Genomic DNA, 21309 nt, shown 5'->3' with positions numbered 1-21309 from the left:
CACCAATTACAATGGCTACCTGAATATGTCATCATTATATAATTACATTTAAATTCAATTATAATATGAATTTTCAAACATTACCTTATTAATAATATGGAAGGATGTTATTTAGTATAAAATATGACTACATGTAACAAGACTTGCTAACTCTAATATTTTTAAAAGAGCAAAGCCTAATCAGGTGGGTCCAAGAACAGCTATTGGTGTACGTAGATGACAACATGGGCTATCTGCTTAGCCCGAGTAAGGAGAGAGAGGCTGGCCTTTACCACCAAACTAAAATCCCAATCTTCCAAACTCTAACCCAGGAATGGCAACATCACCTAAGCTATATTATTATAAATGATTTCCCTTGAAATCAAATCTTTGGTCAATGTTATTGTGCCACAGTGTGATTTTTCTTTTTATGTAAAAAACAATATTTATTCTTTTAAATATTTTGGTATTTTCTAGTTATGTGTGGTTTTTCTTTTTCTTTTTTTAAATATTTTTTTTCAATTTTAATATAATTTTAATAAATAAAAAAAGAGTTGAGAGAGAAATAAAATTTGAGTAAAAAATTAATAGGGAATTAAAAGAAATTTGAGAGAAATTTGACGATGTGAGAGAGAAAGTTGAAATTGAATTGAAAAAATCGGGATTTTATGTAATTCAGTCCCTATAAAAAAAAAATCTTTCGTAGTCCCTGATCCACTCGGCTCCACGCGGAACTATTTAAGGGGCTGATTTTCCGGGTCTCTTTCCCGTCAGTAATTTTCCTTTTAGTCCGCCCACGGCCACCACGTTGCAGCCATAATTTATATATCCATTATTACAAAACTAGATACGCGTATTTTGCGTATATAAATCCCTTACATAAAGAGAAAATCAAGGACAACTCACTCTCACTTCTGCCTTGATATCCTTAGATCAAGATCTCTTCTTATTTAACCTTGGGTATATTTTTTGAATCTACCTTTTTTCTTTGCTCATTTCTCTGCTTCGCAAGCTTTTTTTTTTTTTTAAAAAAGAACTTATCTTCTCTGTTTCCCACTCTTCTTTTGGAGTTCATCTTATGTTAATATCTCTCTGTCTTAGTTGAATTAACTTTCTTTTCTCTTTCTTTTAGTTGAGAAATGGAGGAAACTTTGCTCCATGGTACTTTACATGCTACGACCTATGAAGTTGATAGGCTTCATGATGGAGGTGGAAACTTCTTCGGCAAGGTATAAATTCTTATGCTAGATCAGGATCATTGCTGACCTCTTTTTTATATTTTTGTTTTTTGGCTCTCTTTTTTTGGATTAGTTTAGTTGACTTATCCAATCAGCTCATTTTTTTTATAAGGTTAACCAAGTTGTTTTTATCATAAAAGATCAGTAATGGATCGATTTTATATTTTTTTTAACCTTGAAAACATAATCGATTTTTCTCTTTTTTCTTCCTTTTGGATAATCTGAGTTATGAATGTTCACATTACTTGTGTGGATATATGGGTCCCTCCAGAAGTGGGAGCATTAGATAAGATCTAGGCGTTGTTTTGTGGATCCCATCAATGGCGTGTGGAGAAATGCTCTGTAGATGTACCTTTTCAGTAACTCCAGTAGTGAAGATTATTCCTAGTTAAAAGTAAGTGTGTTTGGAGATGGGTTCACTGTTGAACAGTCATACAGCAGATTTTTTGAAAATATATGGGGATTATTTGGGTGATTCTAAAGAAAGAAAATTATTTGAGACGCTCTTAGCAAGAATTTTTTCCAAGACTGTTTAGGTTGTCAGGAAATAAGGATGTATCCATGTCTTTGTCTTTGATCTGTTTCTTTTGATTAGGTTGTTGTACTTGGACATCCATGAGGTCTGGATAGTTATATGGGAGGAAAATGTTTGAATCCACTAACCATGTTGCAAAGTCCTTTGTGCAAGTGGGAAAGGAAGATGTATATGTGTGATTGTTTGAGTGCGCATATGTATATGCGTTGGACGCAATACTAATTGGATAGCAATGTAATAGAATTCTGTAAATTCATTTTCTTGATTTTGAAATATGTCACATATTTCTTGATTGACACAGGTCAGGGCTTATAAAATAAATGATTGTTTGTCCTTGAAAAAGCATTTGGTACCTATTTCTAGTACTTTTTTCTTTGCAGCAAGCATATCTTAGACCTTGTAGTAATTAGACAATGATCAGTGCTCTTAAAAAAGGGAACCATTAATCATTAACTTCCCCATCTCTTTGGAGTAGAAATCAGCAGACTGAGTTTCTGCCAATTTGCTCCCATCTTTAACATTTCTTTCATGTACCTGCATTGATGCTTTTGACGCTATATATTTTACTCTTTCCTTTCATATAAATATGAACACTTGTACGCTATTTTTATTCCTCATATACGCTTATAGACTGCTACATTTCATGAATATTGTAATAGGAAGGTTTATTTATGCTATTTCTCATTAGAACACCCGTGGCTTTTCCCTACAATGATAGCAAAAGGGTTCCATGAAATTATGATTGCAACGTGATGATTTCGGGAGAGGAGAACTCAATTAGCACTTTAGAAGAGGGCCAGAATATTGGTTTCTTCACGCACAATGGGAGGCGCTATGACCCTGCAAGTGTAAGAACCGAGCCAATTAAAGGAAAAACCCTGGCAGATAAACATAAGAAAGAAAAGACGGCTAGACTTGAATCACCTGTTAATGAGCCAGTAACTGAGAATGAGGCTAATGAATTTTTGAAATTCTTGAAGCATAGTGAGTATAGTGTTGTAGAGCAGCTACACAAGCAACTAACTCGCATATCAGTGCTAGCCTTGCTTTTGAGCTCAGAGACACATCGTAGCGCATTGATGAAGGTGTTAAATGAAACTTATGTCGTTGATGATATCTTTGTAAACAAGCTAGATCGTCTGGTTAACAATCTATGTGTCGAAAATTTCATCTTTTTCAATGACGATGAAATACCTCCAGGGGGCATAGGATCCACGAAGGCTCTATACATCACTACTCGCTACAAAGGATATACATTGCCAAGGGTGTTAATCGACAATGGATCTGCACTGAACATTTTGCCTCTATCCACACTGAATAGGTTGACAATAGATAGCTCTCATATGAAGACGTGTCAAAATATAGTGAGAGCATTCGATGGTACAGAAAGGAGGGTGATGGGAAGAATTGAAATACCTCTCTTAATTGGTCCGAACATATATGAGGTAGCTTTTTTTGTGATAGATATTAAACCCTCTTATAATTGCTTGTTGGGTAGGCCTTGGATTCATTCGGCTGGAGCAGTGCCATCGTCACTACACCAAAAATTGAAGTTGGTAACAAATGGTCAATTGGTAACGATAAACGCTAAAGAGAATATCATTGCATCTGTAATTTGTGACGCGTCATAGATAAGAGTGGATGAAGAGGCAATAGAATAGTCCTTTCGATCATTGGAATTTGTTAATGAAAATTTGTCGAAGGAAACAAGATCTCAGTCTCCAAAATATCCAAAACGACGAAGATGGGTATACAGTTGACGGTTGGGAAATGAGGCTTACTTGATAAACGACTTGATGACCTCTTATTTTAATCCCACCAAAGAGATACAAAGAAATCCTAAGCACTCATAATACTATAGAATTATTAAGTACAAATACATTACCCTTAAATTTAAATTCCAAACATGCACAAAAAAAAAGTATATTTATGGTTATGAGTTTTGTATGTTGGGTATTAGGTTAAAATATGTCATAAGTTTTTATACTTTTAATAAATTTGGAATTTAATTATTCTATTTTTGAAATTTATTCACTATATTTTTTATAAATAGAAATTAATATCTAATTGTTAACATTGTTAAAGTTTTTTTTTTGTTAAATTTATTGGTGTAACATTTTGAAATAAAAAATACTCACTTAATAATTCTATAATCTAAGAAAAATAAATTTATAATGAACCTAAATTTAATAAAATAATTTTAATAGTATTAGCAATTAAATCTGAAATTTAAAATTTTAAAAATAGAAAGACAATTTTTATTAAAAATAAAAATATAAAAATTAAATTTGAGGAAAATAAGAAATGTGGTGATGCCACTGAAAACAAGAATAATTAAAGGTTGATTGATGAGTCAATTCATTTGATAATATATTTTTATATTATTTTTGTATAAATAAATATTAGGGGATCATGTGGCATTTAACATTTAAAAGCTGGCCCTTGATGTAGCCTAACCTTTATCTTGCCATTCAACGGCCATGATGGGACTACTATGCTCCTAACAACCATTGGATTTCATTTTGTCAGTGCCGAGACAAGCAGAAGAAGTTTTGGGGCAGCCTTGGATCTTCAAACTTCTGTCGGCAATCATTCTTTTATACGCCAATGGGAAACGTTTCTTTACATTTTCTATTTTAAAATTCTCAGCTGCTTTTTCAATTTAGCCGACCACGTGTGTCCATCACCAACTTTTCCTAAAAAAAACTATTATCTTTTGAAGTTTACTTTCTTTTTAAAAAATAAAATTTTCCTTTTCATCTTTTATCAACTTATGTTGTTTACAATGTGATTTCAACCAAATTGGATTGGTTGGATTATAAATCGGTCAAGGTATTGATTCGAAATGAGATTTTAAATTAATTGACTTAGGAATTAGTACGGATTAGTTGAATTAAGTAAAAAATCGTTTGAATCACGATTTTTAAATTTTTTTTTAAAATTTAATAAATTTTTAATTGAATTGGTGAGCTAATAATTTGATCGATTTGATCACCAATATGATTTAAAAAACATTAATTATCTATTTACTTAAGAATATCCCTTCAACAAAGATCTTATCATTACCGAAGGAAATGGACTTACATCAGTGCAAAATTAACATAATTTTATATAATTTTATAATTATTTTCATGATCTATATTTTAATAATATAATTTTTATATTTTATACTGTAAATTATTCATGTAAAGTTGAGTAAGTATTTATTTTATATAAAAAAAATCCAACGAATTAATTTATTTTGTAAAAGAATTGTAATATTATAAAATGAGATTGAAGTCCATTGAATTGCGTGAATGGATCAAAAGAGTTTATATGTATTTTTTAATATCCCTCTAAAATAAAATAAAATAACATTTCATCCGTTATTTAATAATAGGAATAATTTATTAGTATCATCCTAGACTATAGAATTTTAGATACCAATAATAGATATGTAAATATTATTATATATGATATTATGTTTAATTTAATTTTAATTAAATTATTTAAAAATAATTAAAATTATCAGGAAAAATAATAATTGGTATTCAAATTGCTATTAAAAATATATTAAGTAAGAGAGATTTGTAATTACGGAAAGAAAAAGGATCTCCGATAAATAGATATTATTATTGTAATTCAACGTTTTAATGCCCTTCATAGTGTTATAAAATTACTATAATTTGATCGATTTAATCTTAGTTCAATTGATATGGTTATTATTATCAATGTAAGAAGACGTGAGTTTAAATGCGTTGAAACTCATTATCCTCCTACGATAAAAAAAATACAATAATAAATCATCATATATAGATGAATTTAACACTAAACCAAAAGAATGGGAAAACAAGTGGTATTTCCTCTAAAAAAGCAATCCTTTATTAGGATCACACAATGTGTGATTGTGTTTCAGTTACAAAAATAAATTTATAATACTTGAAACTTTATTATAAGGTTTGGAATAAATTAATCATTTTACTATTACTATTAGATAAACTAATTAAATCTTTATACTAATAAAATCTGATCGTAATTATTTTTTTAATAGTGAAAGAACTAATTTGTATAATAAAAAGACTTGTGAGACACTTTCACCATATACTTAACTATATGTATGTACATCAAGGCTTCAATCTTATTTATTGCAATAGTTAAATTGTAGGAAATATCAGACCATTTCCATAAAAAATACACACAAAAGCAACATTATAAATATAGTAGTAAAACCTTGCTCTTGTTCATTGCAATAGTTAAAATCTAGGAACCATCACACCCATTTCTATATTTTACAATGAATAAAAAAAGAACCAATAATATAAATATGGTAAAATTATTTGATTCATTGGGAATTTTTAATAAGATGAGAAAGTATTTAAAAAGATTGTTATTCCATATATTAGTATTTGCTTTTCAATTTTTTATTTTTATTTTTACATAAATAATGTGATAAGCATTATCTTCTTAATTTTTCTTTCGATTTTTTTATTTCCTATTAAAGGTAAATGCCGGCTACAAATTTTAAAGTTGTTCTATATCTAATGTAAGGATCGAACTCTCGACCATTAATTAAGGTAAGAGAGATTCTTGTCGTCTCATCAATCCTGCCGTTTTTTCTTTCAAATATTTAAACATAATTTTCGGTGAAATAATAATATTTTTAAAAATTAAAAATAAATAATTAAAATTTGACATGTTTTTAATCTCATATTTAAACAATATGATATTGAAACAAAATCTATTGCAAAATTTAAAAAATATAATATAATAGAGATAAATCATAAAATTATACACAAATTTTAAATTAATGTCTAATATAATTTAAATTTTTTTATTTGGTAGAATTGTATATATGAATTTTTTTTATATTTTGTTTTGGTGTTCATATACCATTAACTTAATCACTTATATAACATTGTTTTATATTTATTTATTACATATACAAATAATTATATTTATCAATTTAGTTGTGGGTCAAATTTTAAAAAATTAAAATATCTAAATTAATATATAATTTTTACACTCGATAAATCACTATATAATATATGTAAACATAAAAATATTATAAAATTATTAAAATAGTAACTAAATAAATCTAAATCTTAAATACATGAAATTTTCATAAAATCAAGCATATTATTAGTACTAAATCAATAACAATTCATACAAGTTAAATCTTCTAATCAATAACTAAGACAAAAAAATAATTTAATTAGTTTTTTTAGTCAAAACTTCACCATAAATTTATAAAATATTTAAAATTATTTGATATTCTATGCATACCATTTTTATCCTTTGAATTGAAAGGAATTTGCAATTCGCTGTTGGTGGTTAAGAATAAAATATAATTTCTTTTAAAAAATATTATCACCTAATTGAGAATATAATATGTCAAATTCAATATTTGCAATAATCACATTATTAACAATTATTTCTAAATAAAAATGTTAAATTTCTATTCAATGTTCAAGAATATAAGAATATAAAGACATTAAATCCTAAGTAATATACTATTAGACAAAACACGTTAGCGAACAAAAATATATAAATATAAATAAACAAATATATATAAAAATAAAATAAATTGAATAATTTATATTTAAATTATCAGATATGAAAAAACCAATAAATAACATAACAAAAAGCAAAAATAAAACAGAAGAAACGAGTTTTACTAGATGTTGAGGCCTATTTTACATAGTTTCCTTAAGACAAATTTGGTCACTCCTACGATATTTGAAGAAATGTTAGTCGAATGTCTCTCAAGATACAACAACACAATGGTCGAAGCAGCAACACCTTTACAGCGATCAATGAGCAAACAATGCCTTTTTTTTATCACCAAACGTTGAAAAATATGGAGAGGAAAAAAGAAGAATTTTGAAGAGAAAATAATCTCAGTGTGAGAGAAAGTGAGATTGAGCAAAAAAAATCTAAAGAAACCTTAGCCTTTTATAGGCATTCAAAGTGGAGAAATTTTGAAAATATTCATGTATAACAAGACAAAATCTGCATTAAAGGGGCAATCAAATCAAAATTATTAGAATCAAATAAAAACAAGATATATGTCATTTTATATAAGATTTTGTATATATTTGTTGGAAAAAATAAATTTCATGTTGGGCTAAAATATCCGCAAATTCATTTTGGGCCCCAACCGTTTCAAACATTTCGCATCACCCACGTCATGCAACCCTAATAAGTTTGGAATTACACCCCTTGCGCGCGAGACAAAGTTTTAATCTTAGTCATTCAATCACTCTTTAAGTCGGTTCTCATATATATACACATCTCACACTTAGTTTTTAACTAATGTGGGATTTAAGCTTTTCTTTTCCTCAACAAATATTTCTAACTAGCTTATTTTGAGCATCAATTTCTCATTCATCACTCAACCATTTTGAGCATATGATATATTGTTGTAAAGATCACATGGAGTAGAATATGAAACTATAATTTTATGATTCAATTCTCTACGTTTACCTATTAAAAATATGCTTCAAAGTTCTCATAAATTACAAATTTTCCAACAAATACTAGGAATATCATACAAAATCAATATCTCAAAATAATCCAATCAATAAAAACTTAATTTTGCATGAAAAACTTTAATCTATCACAAGCAAAATTACTATCTTAATTTTTTAGAAATTAATCCATCACTATCCTAAGGAGATTCACTCGAAAATATTAAAAGATTAAAAGATGGACCATATATTTTGTAAAAATTCTAGAAAGAAACCATAAAAGAAGTTTAACTAAAAAGTGACAAATATTTAAAGACAATAAAAGGGGTAGGAATTTTTATATTTTAGTGGGTGGAAATTTTTAATTTATTTTTATATAAAACTATTGATTTGTATTTAATTTTTTGTGTGGTCAATTTTTTATTTATATAAATTAAATTTTTTATGAAGAAATTTTGTAAAATTTATTGTGGGGTCTCTATGATAGCTTTATTAAATAAAACAGTTAGATTTATTTGTTTTCTTAAACGTGCGCAATTGCATTAAAAAAAAAGAAAAAGAAAAAGAAAACTAAAGTTGTGTGTACAATAAAATAAACAAGGCAATTTAGCCTTGGCCTTTTGCGTTTTCTTTTACCAAAAAAGCCACTTATAACGTTTATATAATTTAGAAAAAATAATGTCTTCTTAGAAAAACCTACCCAACCGCTTAAAAAATATACTATAGCCTATTATTATTATTATTATTAGATTTCTTTTTTCAAATTTACTCACTAAATAACAATATTTTTAAAAAAATTATTTAATTTTCACTTAAAATTTAGGTTTTTATTTAAATATAGTGAAATTTTAATTAATTATTAAAATAACTAGATTTAACATTTATTTTTTAGAATATGTTTTGCTTTAGGGTATTCTAATATTTATGGATATTGAGTTCTCTTTTAGTGTTTAATAGTATTTGCAATTTTTTTAAGAAAAATAATTTCATTATGCCAAATGAGAAAACACGAGCTAATAAAAGAGAGGGCAAAGTTTACGTCTTAAGCCGACGGGCTTATCCCATACATCTTACCCTAATGTTCTCTACTTTCATTGGATAAATTAAACATAGCATCATGACTCAAAATTTGTATAGCATCATGACTTAAAATCTGTACAGCGCCACTATACTTCAATGGAGAAATATAAAACAACAACAAATAGATTTTCATCTAAAATCAATTACAGTAGATTTTCATCTAAAATCTTAACTTGTTACAAATATCAAAAGTCTAGACTTACACTAAACTCACTTCCGTGAGGTTTGCCTATCATCGCTCGGGACACGCAAAAAACCCTAAGGGAAATTACTATCCTTTAATTTCTTTTTAGAGGATGCCATGGCCATGGATTTTTTCTTTTAGATTTCATGTTTATTGTCTCGACGGATCCATCATTTACTACCATAGTGACTAGACACAGACCCACCTTATAGACTATTTATGCAATGACACAATATGAACTCAACACATTAATCCCTTAACATACGCCCAAACTAGTACATACCTCATAACCTTTACTTCATATAGACTTACACAACCATATTTTGACATCATAGTACTCATGCACCATTCATTTCATGCTTGAACTTATCATATTCTATATAATTGCATTCATAACATAACATTTTCATGCTATACTTTTCATGTTTTAGCTTCATGTTTAAACTATTTGCTACAAATATATATCTTAATATGAACAGTATACATGCAAGAGTCCTCATAAAAACTTACCTGATACTCACACACAACAACTACCTCCAGACCTAACATTTGACATGCAAATAGCAACAACCACCAGGAATGGGATCATCTTTTACTTGAAATCAGATTATCAATTTTAGCTTAACGAGAGAGAACTATATTCAACTTCAAAGAATATCAACAACATAATTTCTAGTGGAAGAAAATGAAGAACTTTTTTTCTCAAGCTCACATACGAATATATATATATATAAGACCTCTATCCCCATTGTGAAATTTGACATGTGTCTTATTCTTTTAGAATTGTCTTCACTAATGGCTTACAGCATTTGAGAAAAGAATTAATGAAAGTCCAATATTTTAATTATCTAGTTAGTCTATCCAGTTGGTTCCTAACTCAATTACCTTGTATCTTAACTTGTACAGTGCTTCAGACAAATAGGGCGTACTACACTTTTGGCGTGAACGGATTCCATAATTACCTTTTTACTTGGTGGACATCCTATTCCAACTAACATAGTAATCTTACACACCACCATTATTAACTTCCACTTTAATTGAAATACACCCAACCTGTTCACCAAAAGAGATACTTGAGCAGATATTACTTCACCACACAGACTAATTTGATGTTATGTGTAACACCCCTAACCCGTATCCAAAGCCGGAATAAGGTCACGAGGCGTTACCGAACGAATCACACATCATTCACATACATAACGTATACATTTAAGCATTCATATATAAAACTCATCCAACAAATTCACATTGTCCCTTTTTATGGCTCTACGAGGCCTTAAAGCATGCTTAGAAGTGGTTTGGCACTAAACTGATAACAATTATAAACTTTAGGAAACTTAAAAAAAATTTAAACATTAAAGGGTCACACGCCCGTGTGAACAGGCCGTGTGCCTCACACGGCTACCAGACACGCCCGTGTCACAACAGGGCATACATACTGACTTGCACCACACGGCCGAGGACACACCCGTGTGCCAGGCCATGTAGAATCTAAGGAAGGTTCTTGACTTGGGTCACATGGTCGACCATACGCACATGTGTCAGCCCGTGTGCCACACACGGCCAGTAGACACACCCGTGTGTTTAGGCCGTGTCAAAACTGTAGGGTATACTGAATTTAATTCGAAGGGTACCCTAGGGGACACACGGCCGTGTAACATGACCGTCGCACACGGCTAAGACACATGCCCGTGTCTCTGCCCGTATGGACAAAAATAGGTTATTTACAAAGCCAATTTGCCACCCTAACCACAAGCACACTTAGCAACCAAAATAGCACCATTTCAATACATCTTTAAGCAACCACAAACATGCCAATTCATACTCATATCATGCTATCAATTCAGAACTATTTTAACTTATCAATTCCACAACCAAAAAATACCATTTCACTATGCCAAAATCACCAAACATGTATAACTTCTAAATGCATTTATCCATCAACTTATCACCTATTTCATACCTCAAAATATACCATTCTATCATCTGGAATTCAAGCCCCAACATATCATCATTCTAGCATTAACTTACCATATAACAACTAATTACATAAACAAACTAATAACTATTACATAAGGCATTATATACAATATATGTATCACATAATAAACACATATTTCAAACCAACTTAAATGGCTATGTTCCAACATTTACAAGTCAAATCACATGGCTAAAATCATAACTCAAAACATACCAATATGACACTAGCCTATACATGCCATATACCATATATACAAAGCTTCCAAAAATACCAACGAGATAATCGATAGTGCGATGACGTATTCCTGATAATCCCCGAGTCTGAGCTAGCTTTGATAATCTATAAAACATGAAAAGAACACACAAAGTAAGCTTTAAAAGCTTAGTAAGCCATATACAAATAAAGCTATCATATGAATCACAACATTTCCATTACTGGGCCAAGTACAAGTAAACATATATAGATACACAAACCTTTTTCATTAAATACATATTCATTTTCTCATGTAAACTCATCAATTACTTCACTTTCCAATACTCGTATAAATCTCGTACGTACCTGAGTCGTTTAACTCATTAACACATTCTTTCTCGACTTGTCTTTGCCCGTTGAACCATTCAGAATCGTTAAGGATACTCGGAAATCACATAATCTCGTACAATGCCATATCCCAAATATGGTCTTACATGTTATCACATATCGATGCCATTGTCCCAGATAGGGTCTTACACAAAATCATAATACGATGCCAATGTCCCAGACATGGTCTTACACGTAATCACAATACAATGCCAATGTCCCAAACATGGTCTTACATGTAACCACATCTCGATAACCTAATGTCATGACATCTGTATCCTATACTATTCCTAAGGTTCGTATGAGACTTTTGGATGTTGAAACTCTGTCAATTCTTGCTCGTAAGTGCTCATTCAACATTTATAACAATTCAATGGCAATTTAAAGACATTTATTTCCATATGAACTTACCTCATAATCGGAATAGACAAATTGGATTGATTACTCAATAACTTTGGATTTTCCCCGATCTAAATCCGATTTCTTTCTTTCAGGATCTATATGTATTCAAAATTAATCCACTTAATCATCAACTCAATCAATTTCATCCACAAACACAGAATTTAACCAATTTGTGCTTTGGCCCTAAACTTTCACTTTCTTACAATTTAGTCCTTATTTCACAAATACACCAAATTACTTAAAATTTAACAAAGTCCATGCTTATCCAAATTTTATGTAAGTCCCTAAATGCCCAAAAATTTCATTTATTTCACAATTTAACCCCTCAATTTACACTTTTCTCAATTAATCCCTATTTGACATTTTTGTCAAAAATCACTTAACAAAACTTCAATATCTATCATCAAGCTTTCATAATTCATCAATAATCATTCAAAATCTCAAGCATTCATCAATGGCAACTCAAAAATTCATCAAAAAATTCATAAATTAGGGTACAAGCTAACTAGTACTCAAAGCAACGATAACAAAAACATAGAAATCATAAAAAACCGAGCAAAATACATACCTCAATTAAGCTTATCAATGGCCGAACCCCAAAAACATGAAAAATGGTTTCTTCTTTCTTTAATTTCGGTTAAGAAGAAATAAAATGAGCTAATTTTGGCTTTTGTTTTAATTAAATTAACCTTAATAACCAAATTACTATTTTACCCTTAATTAAAACATTAACAAAACATTGAATGGTTCGCCATTTATGTCAAATTTCACTAATCATGGTCTAATTACAACATAAGGACTTCACATTTAATAAGACATAGTAATTAAGCACTTTTAACATATAGAAAGTAAGTTTTGTATTTTACGTGATTAAGTCCTTTAGTCAAATTAACCACTTAAATGATAAAATTATCACACGAAACTTTCACACATATAATCATATACTATAAATACAAAAAATAATATTAAAATAAATTTACGACCTCGAATTTGTGGTTCCAAGACCACTGTTCCGATTTGGCTATAACTGACCTGTTACATTATGCGCCAAAACCTTGAACCCGCCAAAACTGGGTTTTACACACAAAGTGACGATCTACAAGGAAAAGGGAAGGACAAATAGGGTAAGCATCTAAGATGCTTAGTAAGTTCATAGGCATTAAACAAAAACTTACCTTATCTTTCAATTAAATACAATAAGCCACCCCAAATTGGCATAGTTTGGCTAAACATGGTAAACCAAAATATTAGTAAGGTGAGCTTTAACATGTAATCAAACCATATAAAAACTATCATACCAATTCATGTCATTTTATACAACAAAAATTTCAATATCATTCAATCAGGGGATAATGTAATCAAATACATGTTCATGACATTACTCCAATACAATACTCAAGTTCAATTCAACATTTCTCTAAGTGAACATCAAGGACATTATATCTCATTTCAATTTCTTATTTCATATGAATTGTATTGTTCGATGCACCATTGTAAACAAATTTGGATGCACAAGTAACTATACCACACCAGTTGCTCATCCGAGCTGAATATATTCGTGTCAGATTACCCGTCTAGGCTAAACTTTCATAACGAAACTTTCGATTGCTTGTCCAAGCTGAGTATATATACATGTCAGGTTACCCGTTCGGGCTAAACCTTTAAAACGACATTAGGTTACTCGTTCGAGCTAAACCTGTGTTACATGTAAGCACAAGACCCTATTGGTATGTCAATCGTATCCTAACTTTTATTGAGTTCAAACGTGCATCTATTACAAAAATTAACATTACTTTTCAATTTAGTCCAAATATCACCTTTTGAACCAATTCACAACCAAACACATATAATTACAAACCAATTACACAACAATCTAGATTAACAAATACCATATGAACTTACTTGGAAAAAAACAACAAACAAGTTGAAACTTCGGGACTAATCTATAATTTTTACTTTTCCTTAATTATCACCGATTTGATCCAATTTTCGATCTAGACAATTATTCCATTCAATTCATTAATATTAAACATTTATACATTATATCATGATATGAATGAACCTATGAAACTTCATTTTTTGATACCACCAAAGTTTTACATTTTACTCAATTTAGTTATTAAAATCTAAATAACTACATCTTTCAATTTTTAGCCTCAATTTTAAAATCAATTTCAATTACATCCATTAGGGACTCTTTACTATCTATTATTACTGAATTTCACATCAATTTCACAATTTATTCACCTTAGTCCTTTTGTACATAACTAACAACCAAACATTATAATTTAGTCCTTTTTTATAATCTGAGCTTAAAATATATCAATTAACACCAAATTATTCAAGAAATAAAAAACAGAAGCTATCAAAAACTTCAACAGTTTTGCAAATTGGTGCATGGGATAGCTAAATCAAGCTCTCATGACCTCAAAAACATAAAAATTAAAATGGCTTGAAAAATGCTTACAAATTAGGGATCGAATAGATCGAGCTTCAAAAATGGTTTTTCTTAGATTACAAATATACGTCTCCAAAATCCGATCTTCTGGCTATAAATAAAAAATACAAAATTTTAAATTCCAATATAACAAGAAAGTATTTAAGTTAAATTTGATTAGATATAATAAAAAAATTATCATTTACAATTGATCGGCCAAAATATGCTTGCCATTTAAACAAATTAGAAATTTTGCCATTGCTAATTTCTAAAAACATGAAATAAATTGTAATAGAAAAATAATTTACGAAAATCTTAAAATAATTTTAATAAATAAAAAAATTGAGAGAGAAATAAAATTTGAGTGAGAAATTAACAGGAAATTAAAAGAAATTTGAGAGAAATTTGAAAATGTGCGAGAGAAAGTTAAAATTGAATTGAAAAAATCGGGATTTTATGTAATTCAGTCCCTATAAAAAAAATCTTTCGTAGTCCCTGATCCACTCGGCTCCACGCGGATCTATTTAAGGGGCTGATTTTCCGGGTCTCTTTCCCGTCAGTAATTTTCCTTTTAGTCTGCCCACGGCCACCACGTTGCAGCCATAATTTATATATCCATTATTACAAAACTAGATACGCGTATTTTGCGTATATAAATCCCTTACATAAAGAGAAAATCAAGGACAACTCACTCTCACTTCTGCCTTGATATCCTTAGATCAAGATCTCTTCTGATTTAACCTTGGGTATATTTTTTTGAATCTACCTTTTTTCTTTGCTCATTTCTCTGCTTCGCAAGCTTTTTTTTTTTTTTTTAAAAAGAACTTATCTTCTCTGTTTCCCACTCTTCTTTTGGAGTTTATCTTATGTTAATATCTCTCTGGCTTAGTTGAATTAACTTTCTTTTCTCTTTCTTTTAGTTGAGAAATGGAGGAAACTTTGCTCCATGGGACTTTACATGCTACGATCTATGAAGTTGATAGGCTTCATGATGGAGGTGGAAACTTCTTTGGCAAGGTATAAATTCTTATGCTAGATCAGGATCATTGCTTACCTCTTTTTTATATTTTTGTTTTTTGGGTCTCTTTTTTTGGATTAGTTTAGTTGACTTATCCAATCACCTCATTTTTTTTAAGGTTAACCAAGTTGTTTTTATCATAAAAGATCAGTAATGGATCGATTTTTTTTTTATCTTGAAAACATAATCGATTTTTCTCTTTTTTCTTCCTTTTGGATAATCTGAGTTATGAATGTTCACATTACTTGTGTGGATATATGGATCCCTCCAGAAGTGGGAGTATTAGATAAGATCTAGGCGTTGTTTTGTGGATCCCATCAATGGGGCCTGGAGAAATGCTCTGTAGATGTTCCTTTTCAGTAACTCCAATAGTGAAGACTATTCCTAGTTAAAAGTAAGTGTGTTTGGAGATGGGTTCACTGTTGAACAGTCACACAGCAGATTTTTTGAAAATATATGGGGACTATTTGGGTGATTCTAAAGAAAGAAAATTATTTGAGATGCTCTTAGCAAGCATTTTTTCCAAGACTGTTTAGGTTGTCAGGAAATAAGGACGTATCCATGTCTTTGTCTTTGATCTGTTTCTTTTGATTAGGTTGTTGTACTTGGATATCCATGAGGTCTGGATAGTTATGTGGGAGGAAAATGTTTGAATCTACTAACCATGTTGCAGAGTCCTTTGTGCAAGTGGAAAAGGAAAGATGTATATGTGTGATTGTTTGAGTGCGCATATGTATATGCGTTGGACGCAATACTAATTGGATAGCAATGTAATAGAATTCTGTAAATTCATTTTCTTGATTTTGAAATATGTCACATATTTCTTGTTTGACACAGGTCAGGGCTTAAAAATAAATGACTGTTTGTCCTTGAAAAAGCATTTGATACCTATTTCTAGTACTTTTTTCTTTGCAGCAAGCATATCTTAGATCTTGTAGTAATTAGACAATGATCAGCGCTCTTAAAAAATGGAACCATTAATCATTAACTTCCCCATCTCTTTGGAGTAGAAATAAGCAGACTGAGCTTCTGCCAATTTGCTCCTGTCTTTAACATTTCTCTCATATACCTGCATTGATGCTTTTGATCGCTATATATTTTACTCTTTCCTTTCATATAAATATGAACACCTGTACGCTATTTTTACTCTTCTCATATACGTTTATAGACTGCTACATTTCATGAAGATTGTAATAGGAAGGTTTATTTATCCTTATATTGGAAGGTTCCATCTTCTGTTTCATTCGTGCTATTGGAATATAGTCTCTCCTTTTATTTTGACAAATATTTCCGTTATTCTATGTCTTGTTCACTTTACTGGTTCTGAAATATTATTAGCCCGTTTCACAATGTAGTGGTGAATTTTTCTGTTTTAACTGCCTTCTAAATCTTTGAATTGTTAACATGTCACCTCATTTCTGTTCTTTAAGTTACTGCTGGATGAAATTTGTCTTGCAGCTTGTGGCAAATGTTCAGGAGACTATTGGCATTGGCAAAGGAGTTCCAAAGATTTATGCAACTATTGATCTTGAAAGGGCCAGAGTTGGACGAACCAGAACAATAGAAAATGAAACTTCCAACCCTAGGTGGTATGAGTCTTTCCACATTTACTGTGCCCATAATGCTTCCAATGTGGTGTTCACTGTCAAAGACGACAATCCTATTGGAGCAACTCTGATTGGAAGAGCATATGTCCCTGTTAAGGATCTCACAGAAGGGGATGAAGTGGATAGGTGGGTTGTAATCCTGGATGAAGACAAGAATCCCATAAAAAGTGGTGGTAAAATCCATGTGAGGCTTCAATATTTTGATGTGACAAAGGACCGCAACTGGGCCTGTGGTATCGTAAGTCGTAAGTTTCCTGGAGTTCCCTATACGTTTTATCCGCAGAGAAAAGGGTGTAAAGTTTCTCTGTACCAAGATGCCCATATCCCAGACGGATTTGTTCCTAAAATTCCTCTTGCCGGAGGCAAGAATTATGAGCCACATAGATGCTGGGAAGATATTTTTGATGCTATCACCAATGCTAAACACATGATCTACATTACTGGTTGGTCTGTTTATACTGAGATCGCTTTGGTGAGAGACTCAAGAAGGCCAAAGCCTGGGGGTGACATCACTATTGGTGAATTGCTAAAAAAGAAAGCAAGTGAAGGTGTCAGGGTTAATATGCTTGTTTGGGATGATAGAACATCTGTTGGATTGCTGAAGAAGGATGGGTTAATGGCCACCCATGATGAGGAAACTGAACAATTCTTCAAGGATACTGATGTCAACTGTGTCTTATGCCCTCGTAATCCAGATGATGGTGGAAGTTTTGTCCAGGAATTACAAATATCTACCATGTTCACTCATCACCAGAAGATTGTTGTAGTGGATGCTGCAATGCCTAATGGAGATCCAGAGAAAAGGAGAATTGTGAGCTTTGTTGGAGGTATTGATCTTTGTGATGGGAGATATGACACACCTTTCCATTCCCTGTTCAGGACCTTGGACACCGCTCACCATGATGATTTCCATCAGCCAAACTTCACTGATGCTTCAATCACCAAAGGTGGACCAAGGGAACCTTGGCACGATATCCACTCCCGACTGGAAGGGCCAATTGCCTGGGATGTCTTGTTCAATTTTGAGCAAAGATGGAAACGACAAGGCGGTAAAGATGTGCTTCTTCAGCTGAGGGAACTTGAAGATGTCATCATTCCCCCATCTCCAGTTACATTTCCTGATGACCATGAAACTTGGAATGTACAGTTATTTAGATCAATTGATGGTGGGGCAGCTTTTGGTTTCCCTGAGACACCTGAAGATGCTGCCAGGGCTGGGCTTGTGAGTGGAAAGGACAATATCATTGACCGAAGTATTCAGGATGCCTATATTAATGCTATACGACGAGCAAAGAATTTTATCTATATTGAAAATCAGTATTTCCTCGGAAGCTCATTTGACTGGAGTCCTGATGACATTAAGCCTGAGGATATTAATGCTTTGCATCTGATTCCCAAAGAACTTTCACTTAAAATTGTTAGCAAGATTGAAGCAGGAGAGAGGTTTACCGTTTATGTTGTTGTCCCTATGTGGCCAGAAGGAATCCCAGAGAGTGCCTCAGTTCAGGCAATATTAGATTGGCAGAGAAGGACGATGGACATGATGTATAAGGATGTTGTTCAGGCTCTCAGAGCCAAGGGTAGCGATGAGAATCCCAGAAACTATTTAACATTTTTCTGCCTTGGGAACCGAGAGGTTAAGAAGAGTGGAGAATATGAACCTTCTGAAAGACCCGACCCTGATACAGATTATGCCAGAGCTCAGGAGGCCCGTCGTTTCATGATCTATGTTCATGCTAAAATGATGATTGGTAGGTGATGAATACCTTTTTTAAATTTAATTCACACACCTCACTCGCTTCTGTTATTGAATATTAGCTTTGAATTTGGCGGCCCGGGGGGAGCTGGTATGTCCATGAACCACTAGTGGGACAGAGACATTGAAGTTGAGATTTTCTTTTTTTGAGTTTATACAAGCCTTTGCAGAATATATCCACCATATGGTTGGGTCATGAGGAAAATTTCCTTTGAAGTAAGGTGGAATAAGGAGCAATGGTCATGGTGCTGTAAATAATGAAAATTAACTGGCTTTTTCATTCGAATTGTTTTGAACATTGAGCTCCCCTTCAGTTCTTTTTTAGGTTTCTCTTTAGTACCTACATCTCATATAACTTTGGTTGGCTTTCTGCAGTTGATGATGAATACATAATAATTGGGTCTGCCAACATCAACCAGCGATCCATGGATGGTGCTAGAGACTCTGAAATAGCCATGGGAGCCTATCAACCATATCATTTATCATTAAGGGAACCAGCACGAGGTGAGGTCCATGGTTTCCGTTTGTCACTGTGGTATGAGCACCTTGGCATGCTTGATGACACATTCCTCGCACCAGAAAGTGAAGAGTGTGTCAGGAAGGTGAATCAGGTTGCTGACAAATATTGGGATCTCTATTCAAGTGAGTCACTTGAGCGAGACTTGCCTGGACACCTACTCCGCTACCCCATCGGTGTTTCTAGTGATGGATCTGTCACTGAATTGCCTGGCGCCGAGTTCTTCCCTGACACAAAGGCTCGTGTTCTTGGTGCCAAATCTGATTATCTGCCACCTATCCTCACTACTTAGGGGATCTTTACTTTGTTCTTAAGCAATAATAACTTGTCTAGTTTGGTGTTACTGGCTTTGGTAGTAACAATAAAACTTGTTTTTGTGCTTGTGTCAGCAGAGCTGCAGTGTTGTGTTGCTATTGCTTTTCCGTCATCTGTGATACCGTGTTGTGATTTTAGTGCTGACTGGTATAATAAAACTTGTAGCCTCCGGGTATATGTTCTGCCGTTATTGTTAATTATTTGTTAGTTGTTACCACATTGCGGAAGCATTTGAACGGCAGTTTTCGGTCGTTGTGTTAGAGACTTTTCATGATCTGCTTTACTGACTAGTTCTTAACTTAGCTCACTGGTTGTCAAGTAAAGACATTGATCACAACAGGTTGGAAGTAGCCTGAATGAGATTGTCTACTTATGTTGTTGATCTTGTATCTTATGCAACAGGGTACTCAACTCTCCTGCTTCTGTTATTTTCAATTGAAGCATCATTTTCTGATTCATCCTGCAATTTCATCCACAACTTTCTCAAGGTTCTCGTTATTCAAAATTCCTAATATCTAGGCCTTCTGAGTTCTACACATGATAACCAGAAATCAATTGAATGCACTCGATTATTTTATTTTATTATAAGCCTTCAACATTTCATATTTATGATTGGGCCTTGGTTCAGTATATGTGCAAAAGGTCACATATTATATTACACTCCACAAGTTTAATATATGGATTTCTACTTTTTAAATATTATATATATATTTATTTTTATTCTCCTTTATAAAAATCAAGAAAACTATGGATAGGACTTGCCATCTGGACTGGTATTTTCTATTATCAGACAAGCTGAGAGCTGTCATGTAATGTTCTGAATTCTCATTTGTAAATGATCTTGTCGACGGAAAAATTGTCAAAAATTAAACAAAAGAAATTCTGGAGGAGAATCATTTTTGTAATATTTTATATATGGACTTGCAAATGTTGATTTCTTATTGGTTTCCTTTCATTCCTTTTCAAAAGCAAATGTGAAAACAAGATTTGATTGTGGAACCTACCCTACCCTATCCTAAGGTCAATTGTTGTACTAGTCTTTTAAATGGATTATTTACACAAACAAGCAACACATGGACCCTTCCAAATTTCAATTACAGGAATTATTATATATCAATCTTATAACAAGACCAGACAAAAAGGGTGTCGGTATCTTACTTCCTATTATTTTTTCCTAACTTCTTCTATGCATTTAACTTCATTATTGCAATTCACAAAATATTTTGTTTGAATTG

At 31.8% G+C, this 21309-nt stretch overlaps 1 protein-coding gene across 3 annotated transcripts; it reads left to right on the top strand.

Annotated features, from left to right (window-relative positions):
* Nucleotides 1-586: 586 nt before the first annotated feature.
* LOC107897264 (phospholipase D alpha 1-like) lies at nt 587-20271 on the top strand. Of its 3 annotated transcripts, none has more exons than XM_016822648.2 (4): nt 587-939; nt 1112-1208; nt 17338-19237; nt 19618-20271. In XM_016822648.2, the coding sequence occupies exons 2-4, from the start codon at nt 1119-1121 to the stop codon at nt 20049-20051; spliced, it is 2424 nt and encodes an 807-aa protein (XP_016678137.1). In that variant the 5' UTR covers nt 587-939; nt 1112-1118; the 3' UTR covers nt 20052-20271.
* Nucleotides 20272-21309: the final 1038 nt, after the last annotated feature.

Source organism: Gossypium hirsutum, chromosome A10 (assembly GCF_007990345.1).
Source record: "Gossypium hirsutum isolate 1008001.06 chromosome A10, Gossypium_hirsutum_v2.1, whole genome shotgun sequence".
Taxonomy (NCBI): domain Eukaryota; kingdom Viridiplantae; phylum Streptophyta; class Magnoliopsida; order Malvales; family Malvaceae; genus Gossypium; species Gossypium hirsutum.
The sequence above is the reverse complement of the archived record's forward strand: the minus strand, read 5'-3'. Positions and strand labels throughout refer to the sequence as shown.

Bases quoted from the DNA above. Each gene is read 5' to 3' on its own strand.
- LOC107897264 (XM_016822648.2), top strand. From the start codon at position 1,119: ATGGAGGAAACTTTGCTCCATGGTACTTTACATGCTACGACCTATGAA. The intron at 1,209-17,337 runs GTATAAATTCTT...TTTGTCTTGCAG, and splicing joins GTGGAAACTTCTTCGGCAAG to CTTGTGGCAAATGTTCAGGA. The intron at 19,238-19,617 runs GTAGGTGATGAA...GGCTTTCTGCAG, and splicing joins TCATGCTAAAATGATGATTG to TTGATGATGAATACATAATA.